Below are 12,683 nucleotides of genomic sequence, written 5' to 3' on the forward strand. Positions count from 1 at the left end.
TCCCCAGGTGAATGATTTCTTCAGTGATGAATGGGGATCCAACTAGCAGACACATGCACTGTATGGCAGGGGCTCTGCTTTATTGCATATATTATAACTGCTGGTCTCAAGTTATACTGCATCAGGGCATAACTTAGGGCTGCATGCAATCAACCCAGCCCAGGTTAGGAAGTATTTTTTGCTATGGTGTTTCCAAGATGGCTGATGATTATACATTTTTTGCTGATCTTACCTTCCTGAACTGCATGACTAGATTCATGAGGCTACTAGTGGTATTCTGTGCTTGTTGGGTAGTGCCCATGGAGGACTGCAGCAGGTCATCAATAGAGATTTTGTTCTTTAGAGCTTGGTACAGCAGCTTCTGCCTGGTGGTCTGCTGGCAGTACATGAGAATCTCAATCTGCAAAACAGTAATGGGATTATAGTCCTAGTCGGTCCCTAAACAGAGCAATACCAGAACAAGATTCAGTAAATATAACCCTTGTAGGATCATATCATAGGAAAAGCACATAACTATCTGAGAAAAATACACAGGCAACTGCCATTATACCTGTAATTCAATGATCCAGGACCTGCCACAGAAAGCACTTCCTAATTGAGAACCCTGTCTTGGAAGGCTGCAAGGAATCAGAAGAGAAGCCAAGAACAGGGAGTGTGTGTGTGTGGGGGGGAGGAGGGGTAGTATTCAAAGGTATTTTAGGCACCTAGTGGATTTTTAATGGTGCCTAGGCACGTAATTCCCATTGATTTGAGGTGCCTTTGAATATCCTGCTATGTGCCTATCTGCATCTTTAGGCACCTTTGAAAATGTGGCCCAGGGCCGGTACTATGGTAAAGTCATGTCACCAAGCAGGTGTTCTCAACCAGGGGTCACAAATCAGATGCCAATCATCATGATCACCCTGGCCATCCCATATTACCATCTGAGGGGTGGTGTTCGGTATGGAAAAGGCACTGTCAAAGCAAAGAAGAATCCCTTAAGCCCTTGTTTGCTTCATCAATGTCTCCAGCAAGTCCCTGTCACTCCCCCAGCTCTGACCCAGTGTGGAGAACATTCTGAGGAAGTGAGAGACATCACAGAGAAGAAGGAATGGGACCCATGGATCCAGGCCCTACACAGCTCCACCTGCCAATTCCATTTAGTAAAAGGAGGGTGTATGAACTCTGGAGAATACTGTAGCTCTGTAGTGGCTCCACAGCTACTCCATGGGATGGGGGAGATGAATTCCCTTCTGTGCTGAACTCCTAGCAGCCTAGTTACTCTGGATGTGTACTGGGACCAGGAGTAGTCCCTTAGTAAACTAAGGTTTGGCCTACATTAAGTAAGGGCAAACTAGCTACATCACTCATGGGTGTGAAAAATCCACTCTCCTGAAAAATATAGTTAAGCCAACCTAATGCCCAACGTAGACAGTGCTAGGCTAATGGAAAAATTTTTCTGTTGACCTAGCTATCAGCTCTCAGGGAAGTGGATTACCTATACCAATGGGAGAACCGCTCCCATCGGCATAGGTAGTGCCTATACTTGAAATACTACAGCAGCGCAGCTGCAGCATTTCAGATGTAGACAAGACCTAAAAGTTGGTCTATACACAAACTTGCACCAAAATAACTAAATCAATTGTAACTAACACCTTTTGTTATTTTGGGACAAGGCTGTGTGGGGATACTAGTTTCTGTTTAAGAATGCACCATATTGACAGTTTTTTTTTTTTTAATGGACTGGCTGTTCATATACAGTGCTGACTTATTTTCAGCTACTAAACCGCATTAAAAGAAACTAGAGACTATATCTAATGATTCCCTGTGATGGGGGTGTTCACCCCCACACAAGGTTAAAATAGGACAATCAACCTTATAGGCTGCACCTGGAAGACAGCAAGAGACTGATAAAGGCTAGTTGATGACGTTCTGCTGGGAAGGAGCAGGCTGAGCCTGCATACAGGGATGAAGCTAAGAACAGAAGGGGGCTGTAGAGGAAGTAGTCTGCAGTCACTCCTTGCGTGAAGGAAGGTTTGTTTGGGGCTACAGAGTTTGGATTGATGGAAGTAGTCTACAGTTATGCCCTGGGGGAGGTAGTCTGAGCTGGTAAACTGCGATGGAAGAAGACAGAAAAGAGAAGTAGGAAGTCGTCCAGGGAAGTAGCAACAGATCCTGTGAGTAAGCAGACAGTAGTTATAGGACACAAGGTGCTGGGGCTGGAACCCAGAGTAGCGAGCAAACATGGAGAAAGGGCCTGGGGCCTGGCCTTGGACCGGAAAATTGTCTGCAATGGCATGCGGACAGCTGAGCCAGCAGCACTCTGTGATACCCCAGAAGGGGAGGACATATAGTGACCTGGTTGGAGGGCCAAACCACAAAGGAGGAGCACTGCAAGTCCTGGAGAGTGAGGGGGGGGACACGGTGTGAACAACTGTTGGAAGGAGGGCACCAGATATGAATGGAGCTAATCCCCACAAATGGCCACAATGAGGCACCCCAATAGTAAGTGAACCCCATTCCCTACTATCACTTTTCTATGTAGTCAATTGCTATAATTAACACAGTGATATTATGTAATTGGGAATGGTGGGATGGCATCCACAAGACAACCTCTGTATTTATATCGACACTATGAAAAATGTTGAGAACCTCTGCTCTAAGGTGTATCAGATCATTGCAGTTTTACTTAGGAGCATTTTCAAAGGAAGATAAAGAGGTGGTGGGGAGACAGGCAATGAGGAAGGGAAATTACAGAGCATTAAAAACAAGGAATATTCAACATTATTATTTTTTTTTTAAATAAAGACACTAAGTAATTCTCTCATCGTTGAGAGGATCTTGCCTTTAGTGCTCTGTGGAGCTCTTGTTTCTTCTAGACATTTCAATACTGTATTAGTCCCCTTCAGTTCATGTACTGACTTTTCCATTAGCTTACTTGGGTTTAAGGATTGTTTGTTTACAAATCTTCAGATTAATGGTTTTACTTGTAGAAGAGGAGGTAATTAATGGGCTCTTGTAAGTTCTCCAGTTAAATACAGGTGTGATCTAATAGAAATGTGCTAGCAAAAGTGAAAGCGATGTGAATGGGTGATGTTTTCTGACCTTTCAGTCAGCTGTAGATAAACAGATCCACATATGAATTTATATGAACTAAAAACCTGAGAAGGGAAGCACTAAAAGTAAGCCAGATGCAGAGCTTGCTTTCCAAATTATTTTGTTTCGCACCTTGTCTGACAGCTCATTTTCCACATCCTTCTTGATTCTTCTCAACATGAAAGGCTTCAGGATCATGTGCAAGCGGGACAGCTGGTCTGAAATGCCAGGGAGAAAACATGATTACTGCCCCAATGGCCAGAAATATACCATGTCCAGTTGCTTCTCAAACCCTTCTTGCACACCCAGTTCCCCTCAAGCATGTCACAGGACTGATCTGTCTGCACTGAAATTGGTTCTTTTATAAGCACATTGAGACAGGCTGATAACTCCACGAATCTCTAAATCTCTCCATCAGGCAATGCATTTCTATAGCATAGTATGTATTACAATCCGATGAGCAGAACTCTGTGGACATACAATTAGCATCTAATTTCTATTAAAAGGTGAGGACAATACTTGATCATGCAGCTCATTCAGTACTATTAGGATATAAAGCTAGTCATCATTAACAGTTGGCTAATTTCTCCCAGAGTCAGAATTGAACCAACACAGTGCTAAAGGGCACTGTGCTATTACAGATGTGCAGTCTTTTGGATGAGATGTGAAACCAAAGTTCAGACCCTTCATTGATAATTAAAGAACTCATGGCACTTTCCATAAAAGTAAGGGTTTAACTCTGATATTCTGGCACAATTCAAAATCATGTAGTTCTATAGTTATATTCTGCCAACCTAAATTCCCCCCAGTTTGTTGTATATTGCGCTTCTCTTGTGTAGCATTACTGAAATAGAATAGCTGTCTTTTCACTAAAAAGGTGGCTGCTATTCAGTGGTCAGTGGTACAATCTCTGTACCATACACATAGCCTATAAAACACTTAGGGAGTCCTTCATGATAAATGCTATTAAATGTATAATATTTTAAATATCATCCCTCGTTCATTTAGAATAGGTGAGCAAATGGAGGCAGCAAACATGAGGCAAATCTGATTCACTCTGAGTAGCTTTTATTTCTATATAAGAAGCAATATGTCTCTATCTCTGACAACATCTATCGTGCAGAACTCCCAGACCAAATGACAATCAATCAAAGCCATTTCACTCGCTGCTCTGTATCAGAACGGGAGATTCCCCATATGCAACTGCTAGAGTTGAAGTGAATCCATAGGTGGCTAGAGCAGGCGAATTGGAAACTGAGGGCTACTGTGCTTAGTACTCACTCTCATCAATGGCAGATTTGTTCTCTGCATGGCTCTCTATGTCCTTAGAAAACCATTCGTTGAACTCCTCATGTGAATCAAATAGCGTTGGCATGATAAAGTGCAGCAGAGCCCACAGCTATAAAGGAGTGGCAAAGAGACAGTGAATCAGTGAAAGCTATCCCCATTGTAGACAGGATGACCATGAATCTCAACCTATTGCAGAGCATTATGGGCCAAGTCACATCAAATGACAGTGTGTTCTGCCAAGCTCAGCAGACTATATTAGTGGTGGTCTCATCTTCCTTTCACAATGGACAGAAGCCAGATATGTGCAACTTTTCAAACCAATGTCAGAGCGTGGTTCTAAGTAAAGAGCAATAACTTCACCATGCTGAAGAAAATGGCACAGACGTCACATTTTCTCATCGCATGATTTAGGGATGACTGAGTATCAGCAACCTTCAATCGTACTTCTTCCCTAATGAGTATAATATAGCCAAATTATCCCTTTTGAAGCTGATCTCAGGGATTTCTCACAGCGTGGTATGGAGACAAACCCCCATGTATACACCTGAGCACATAGGAGTACCACAATTCTTTCACTATTTGTTATGTCTTTGGATAAATTACACTTTTGATCAAAAATCAGCTCTTGCTGGCCTCCTGCTTACCTCAGCCATGGTGTTCTGGATGGGGGTCCCAGTCAACAAAAGTCGATTTCGGCATTGGAATTGTAGTAGGATTTTCCAGCGGACACTGACCAACAAAAATGTTTAAAGAAAAATGAAACACAATAGAAACAGTAAGAAAGGAGAGCAATTACATTTACATTTTAGAACCAACCATTTTTCAGACCCATTCCTGGCATGATTTTCTTTAAGAGGGCACTGGGTAATATTGACAAGAGTCACTCTCCTTTTGCCCCATTGGGAGATTTGGTTCTTATCGGAGGTCATAAAGAGATTAGCACTGTTTATCTTACATACAACAGGTGTATTTTTATTTACTTTGTAACATGTCAATATTTAACTACCAGTAAAGACCAGTCACTAGAGTATTCATCCCCTCAAGATAGCAAATAGGTACCCCAAGTAAATGGTGACATACACTTTTTGCACTGTTACAAAATTAAATTTATAGGCCATTATGTAAGGGGAGTTGAATTCTATGTTACAGTCCTCTTAGAATGGGAAATTCCTAAAGAGTGCTGAAGAGACTAGCTCATGAATGTGCATGAGCCTGGCTCTGGGGCTGTCAAACATTTAGAAAAGAAGCACCGAAATATGAGTGACAGTTTTGGGAGAAAAAGTTAGGAAGAAGCAATTAAAGAAGAAAAGACAGATAGACAGCACCTTACTAAAGAAATAAACAATAGACAGGAGCTGAGAACAGACAGGAACCACTATGGGCATCAACCTTACAATGAGGAAGCCTGGATAAGGTTGCTGGGCTACACTGCAATCTGCAGGTTTTGTGGGGCCCTGATTCCCAATTGGGGCCTTTAGGTGCTACTACAATACACATAAATAATGCTGTATTTAACGGATATATGTTAGCATTATATGGCTATTAATGAACACAGACCACTCAGTATCTAAGAATGTCTTTGCTGGTGGCTCAGGTCAAGGATTGGTACAAGTATTTCTCACCATTTTTTGCCTCAACCCCCTCCCCACCCCCACGTCTATCCTACAGTTACTCTGTAATTACACTTTGCATGTTTCGTACATATGACCAAATACCAAGGCATTCAAATCCATGGAGATGGAGCCATATAAACCTCCCTCAGTACAGTCAGGTATTTAGAAAGGTAGCTTTTACTTATAAATGGTAACTTCCTTCCATCAAAAACTTCACATACAATAAGCTCAAGAATGTGAATACTAAGGTTCCCCAAAGGTATGCAGTTACGTGGACTGGGGTAGCAGCCTACTAGTTTAATTTTTGCACATAGTAGACTGTTGTGCTGAAGTGTTCAGCACTAACTTGATCTTTATTCCTTTTGGGAAGGGAAAGAACAGTGCCTTGCCCTCCTCCTAGTTGACATTAGAACATGTTAATCCTCCTTCAGTAAAAATGACTGTTGTAATGGGACCTTGAGAGGGGGAAGGGAGAAACTGAGGTTCCCTGCTGGGTGTCTTAAAAACATATGCATAATAAAATGCAATGCCATAAGGATTCTTTACTTTTCTGCCAGTTCCTAAGACAATTTAACCTTTCTTTCACATTTTAACTCATCAACTCATGTATTCTTAGAGTTTTCCCACTCTCTTTTCTGTACCAACTCAAAAGATTCCTGAGCAAAAGAGGATTTTGTTTCTGCTACAAGTATTACCTGGAGCTACTCTTGAGTGCCTGTGCCTCATCCAGCACCATATACTGCCACTTCACTCGCTGGAAATACTTCACATCCTGGACCACCAGCTGATAACTAGTGATCACCACATGGAAAGGTGCATCCTGAGTGTACAATGTCTTCTATAACCACAAAGACAGAAAGACACATATCTGGATCATGTAAACACATTGGAATGAAGAGTTTGTTCATCTGTACAGGGGTCTCATACTTCCATTTAATAATCTTCTATCACCATTATACTTTCCTTTCCCTTATTTGGAATCTTTTTCTAAAAAAATGAGTTGGGTTATTAAAGCAGCATAGCAATAATGCCAGACCCTGAAGTCCTCTGCTTTATTTGCAGAATGCAGTAACTCTGATTGAATTCTAGTATGCCCTACATTGTTACACCCTATATTGTTACCCAGAACGGGGCAATCCTTTCACTTTATTTATACAAATAAAAAAAGTGAAGCAGACTGGGATGAAGAAGATAGAACTCTATATTTACTCATTCTTTTGCTTTGTAGAACATATCAGCAGTTTCTGTTTTACTCTGTACAAGCAGAAGTGAGGGTAAAAGGACAGGGACACTGATGTTACCTGACTCCAGAATTTCCTGATCACTTTTCTGTCATGGGGATTTCCCCAATATGGTAGCACCTAGAAAAAGTCAAAAGTACAAAAGTTATTTTCAAATACTGAGATACCTGAACTAAAACTATAAATGTCATGTTCTCCATAGTAAAGCAAAATAAACCTCAGAGAGTGGCACACCCCACCACCAAAACAACCAAAGGGAAATCACCAAAGAGGGTCTTTCCTAACGCAGAGAAAATATGAAAGCATTTAAATATATTTAAGGAACAGAATATTCCAAACAAAAGCCTCAAGCAGTTTAGTTCCCCAAGGAGAAACTGCTAAGAGAATCCCCTTAATAGCCCCAAAGCAGCTGTGGCCTTTTCCAGTCAGACCTTCCAAGAAAATAATACTGATATTCTTTCAGTTCACTGTAGAAAGAAGTTTGCCCATGGCTGCTAGCCAATTTAGCAACTTACTCTTGGACATCCCTGAATGACCAGTGGTTCCCTTAGTATTTAATTCCCCTCTTCACTGATACAATTGTTTTTGTACTACAAGGCTATGCCTCAATACTTTACTACAGACTAAAAGTCAAGTAATCCCTACTGGACTGCCGCAGGGAAGAAATAAAGGAGCAAGCACAACAGCCACAGATTTCTCTTAATTCTTTTATAACTCAGAATCCTGCTGAGCTATTTCCCATGTACGGAGATCTGACCTCAGCAGTTAGCTCCACAGCAATTCAGAGTAATTAGTTACTGCCATCTGTTGGCTGATATGGGAACTGCACAGAACTAGTATTGAGCATAAAAGGATGCTGGTTTCTGAGGCACAGAACAAACAAAACCACATATACAACTCTCCCTAAACAGTTTTTATCACCTTAGCTGCCTTATATGCTACACCGGGGCGGGAAAACTTTTTGGCCTGAGGGCTGCATCAGGTTTCCAAAATTGTATGGAGGGCCAGTTAGGGGAGGCTGTGTCTCCCCAAACAGCCAGGCGTGGCCCAGTCCCCGCCTCCTATCCGACCCCATCGCTTCTCGCCCGGGTCAGGCCGCGGCTCTGCAACTGCACTGCCCGGCCACCCAGAGCATTGCGCTGGCAGCGTGGCACACTGAGGCTGTGGGGGAGGGGGACAACAGGGGAGGCCCGGGGTCTAGCCTCCTGGGCCAGGAGCTATGGGGCCGGGCAGGAGGGTCCCGCGGGCCAGATGTGTCCCACAGGCCGTAGTTTGCCCACTTCTGTGCTAAACTCTCTGTTTTAGCAGCATCTTCCTTCAAATAAGATGACCCACACTGGGCATGATACTGCAAATGTGGCCTAATCAGTGATTTGCATAACAAGCTACTCAATATAAGCCAACAATTTTTAGCACTGCTGCACACTGGACCAACAATTTAAATATTAATTCAAATAGTACTCCCAGATCCCTCCTTTACAATATTAACACTAGGCATTCAGACTATTAATTTGGAAGTCATTTGTTCTCAAGCGCACCACTTTACACCTAGACACCTTACATTTTATTCTTTCCTTTTTTTTTTTTTTTTTTTTTTTTTTATAAAGAACTGCACTTACATTTATTGTTTTCTAATCAGCCTCTTGCTACTGGAGAATACTGGTTACTTAAAAATATTTGATAATGACTCAGATATTTGATCTATAATCTTCTATTGCCTGCAGGTGTAACTCATAGCTACCTGGTGCTTCGTCTATCTGTTTTATTCACATACTTCCTTAGCACTCAGTGATACTCCGACTGTGGCTCTCGAGCTGCAAGGGGCTCTTTAATGTGTCTCCTTCATCTCTTTGTAGCTCAATATATATACACACACACTAAATATTTCCCGTCATTCACACTATGATGGCTCTTTTGAGTAATGCTGATCGCTCATTTGGCTCCGTCAGTAATCTCATTTTCCTCCAATTTATCTTTTGCAAGAGTCAAATATTCTTCATGGATGTATTGTTAATAGTTTATTTTGCGGCAGTTCCTTATTTCTCATATTTTTCATCCTCCAAAACATTTAAAGAACTTATTTATTTTATCTTAATACATGCAACTATTTGTGCTTCATTACTCTCCTTGCTTTTTGAATAGTGTTTACAACCCTGTTCATTTTTTTTATTTTCGCTTAACGATGCTGAAGTTTTTCCTCCCTCTAAATTTTTAGAGCTGATTCAGTTCACAATTAAACCATCTGTCATTCAGACCCAGATTTTGAACAACCCACAACAAAGCACTAATCCTACAGATAATGCAGAAGATTCAGAAATCACTCTCTTGCCTGACATTGCGGCACAATCATAACTGTGTCATCTCCATGGCTATGCCACTGCAGAATCTAAATTCTTCGCTGATAAGGTGCTCTTTTAGAAACATCTGCCCCAAAATGAAAATAATGTAATTCAAGTGAGAGATACTCAAGTTCTGAATAATAGAATGTTCCAGAAGAGGTGGTCAGGGACAAGATCACAGAATCATGTCCCTCACATCCTCTCAAACTATCAAGCTAATCAGATTATCCAGATGTGACAAAGAGCTGAAGGGAGTGAGGAAGTTGGTTTTCTGAGCCAAAAGGAATAGTTTCCTGAATATGCTTGTTACCTTAAATCTAGGAACGAATCTGGCAAACTCCTGATGCCAGTTGTTGAGTGTAGAGGCAGGTGAAATAATTAAAAAAGGTCCCCAGATGTTCTCTCTCTGATATAGGAAGAAAAAAAAATCAATTGAGGGAAACAGAAACAGTTTCATGCAGCATTATGATTAATTAAGGACAAGGGCTGCACAAGAGAGGAAAGTATACAGATCATAATAAAGCTTCCTACCAACACAGCAGGGTGATGCACAGCTAGATTCAGCAGATTAAACATTTGGCATGGCCTCCTTTCAAATCCACAATATTGCTCTGCAAACACCCACTGGATGTGTGAATACTAAATTCAAACCGTGACCTGTTTCTCACTTCCTGCAAATTGCTATTTGCTCACTGCTACTGACACTTACCCAGGGCTCAATGCCTCTGCCACTTTGGCAAGCAAAAGATCTAAGGTGGCGTGGAAACCTTAGCTTCCTCACAGAGCAGCACATTCACGCTGGTGAACAAGGAATTCTAGGCCTACTGACACAGGGTCCAATCATGAGCTGGCCTACAGTGTAGGCTTCCAGAATCACAACTCACAACACAATGGGGAGAGCAGCCTCTCAGGGGAGTTAGTTTCCTTTCCACACAGGTGGGCAGGAAGGGGATGAAGCTTTGGCTCCATATGCACTTCCAACATGCTGGCCACCAATGCAGCAAAACTGGCATGGAAGGGGAACTAATCTGCACCAGGAAGAAGGATGGTGCATCTTACTTCCTTCATGGTCAAAGTGGGAAAACAAGGACCAAACTGCCACTCGGTCACAATTCTGTTCTTGCTCTCCTCCTAGGGCAGTACAGCTACATACTGCTCCCTATATAGTACAGGTTTCAGAGTGGTAGCAGTGTTAGTCTGTATCAGCAAAAAGAACAAGGAGTACTTGTGATACCTTAAAGATTAAAATTTATTTGGGCATAAGCTTTCGTGGCTAAAACCCACTTCACTGGATGAATGCAGTGGAAAATACAGTAGGAAGATATATATACACAGAGAACATGAAAAAATGGGTGTTGCCATACCGACTCTAACGAGACTAATCAATTAAGGTGGGCTATTATCAGCAGAAGAAAAAAAAAACTTTTGTAGTGATAATCAGGATGGCCCATTTCAAACAGTTGACAAGAAGGTGTGACTAACAGTAGGGGGAAAATTAGCATGGGGAAATAGTTTTTACTTTGTATAATGACCCATCCACTCCCAGTCTTTATTCAAGCCTAATTTAATGGTGTCCAGTTTACAAATTAATTCCAATTCTGCAGTTTCTCGCTGGAGTCTATTTCTGAAGTTTTTTTGTTGGAGAATTGCGACTTTTAGGTCTGTAATTGAGTGACCAGGGAGACTGAAGTGTTCTCCGACTGGTTTTTAAATGTTATAATTCTTTATGTCTGATTTGTGTCCATTTATTCTTTTGCATAGAGACTGTCTGGTTTGACCTATATACATGGCAGAGGGCCATTGCTGGCACATGATGGCATATATCATATTGGTAGATGTGCAGGTGAACGAGCCTCTGATGGTGGGGCTGATGTGATTAGGTCCTATGATGGCATCCCTTGAATAGATATGTGGACAGAGTTGGCAACAGGGTTTGTAGCAGGGTTTGGTTCCTGAGTTGGTGTTTTTGTTGCTGGTGAGTATTTGCTTCAGGGTGGGGGGCTGGTCTGTAGGCAAGGACTGGCCTGTCTCCCAAGGTCTGTGAGAGTGAGGGATCATCCTTCAGGATAGGTTGTAGATCCTTGATGATGCGCTGGAGAGGTTTTAGTTGGGGGCTGAAGGTGACGGCTAATGGAGTTCTGTTACTTTCTTTGTTGGGCCTGTCCTGGAGTAGGTGATTTCTGGGTACCCGTCTCGCTCTGTCAATCTGTTTCCTCACTTCCCCAGGTGGGTATTGTAGTTTTAAGAATGCTTGATAGAGATAGTGTAGGTGTTTGTCTCTGTCTGAGGGATTGGAGCAAATGCGGTTGTATCTTAGAGCTTGGCTGTAGACAATGGATTGTGTGATGTGGTCTGGATGAAAGCTGGAGGCATGTAGGTAAGTATAGCAGTCAGTAGGTTTCCGGTATAGGGTGGTGGTTATGTGACCATCACTTATTAGCACGGTAGTGTACACAAAGTGGATCTCTTGTGTGGACTGGTCCAGGCTGAGGTTGATGGGGAGATGGAAATTGTTGAAATCATGGTGGAATTCCTCAAGGGCTTCTTTTCCATGGGTCAGATGATGATGTCATCAACGTAGTGCAAGTAGAATAGGGGCATTGGGGGACGAGAGCTGAGGGAGCGTTTTTCTAAGTCAGCCACAAAAATGTTGGCATACTGTGGGGCCATGCGGATACCCATAGCAGTGCCGCTACTTGAAGGTATACATTGTCCCCAAATGTGAAATAGTTGTCGGTGAGGACAAAGTCACAAGTTCAGCCACCAGGTTTGCCGTGACATTATCCAGGATACTGTTCCTAATGGCTTGTAGTCCATCTTTGTGTGGAATGTTGGTGTGGAGGGCTTCTACATCCATAGTGGCCAGGATGGTGTTTTCTGGAAGATCACCAATGGATTGTAGTTTCCTCAGGAAGTCAGTGGTGTCTCGAAGATAGCTAGGAATGCTGGTAGCGTAGGGCCTTTTGAGAGAGTCTACATAGCCAGGCAATTCTGCTGTCAGGGTGCCAATACCTGAGATGAGGGGCATCCAGGATTTCCAGGTTTATGGATCTTGGGTAGCAGATAGAATACCCCTGGTCAGAGGTCTAAGGGTGTGTCTATGCAGATTTGTTCCTGTGCTTTTT

The 12,683-nt window shown here is 42.3% G+C and overlaps 1 protein-coding gene across 2 annotated transcripts in view; it reads right to left on the reverse strand.

Moving 5' to 3' along the window:
• The window catches only part of INO80 (INO80 complex ATPase subunit), a 119,737-nt gene that overhangs the window by 62,086 nt on the left and 44,968 nt on the right, over window positions 1-12,683 (reverse strand). For both annotated transcript variants that reach the window (XM_034769089.1, XM_034769088.1), the window contains 7 exons: window positions 9,869-9,964; window positions 7,280-7,339; window positions 6,674-6,816; window positions 5,010-5,094; window positions 4,357-4,474; window positions 3,208-3,293; window positions 233-400 (listed from right to left, as the gene is read on the reverse strand). In XM_034769089.1, the coding sequence (XP_034624980.1) occupies window positions 233-400; window positions 3,208-3,293; window positions 4,357-4,474; window positions 5,010-5,094; window positions 6,674-6,816; window positions 7,280-7,339; window positions 9,869-9,964 (756 nt within the window). The remainder of the gene's footprint in view (window positions 1-232; window positions 401-3,207; window positions 3,294-4,356; window positions 4,475-5,009; window positions 5,095-6,673; window positions 6,817-7,279; window positions 7,340-9,868; window positions 9,965-12,683) is intronic.

Source organism: Trachemys scripta, chromosome 4 (genome assembly GCF_013100865.1).
Source record: "Trachemys scripta elegans isolate TJP31775 chromosome 4, CAS_Tse_1.0, whole genome shotgun sequence".
Classification (NCBI taxonomy): Eukaryota; Metazoa; Chordata; order Testudines; family Emydidae; genus Trachemys; species Trachemys scripta.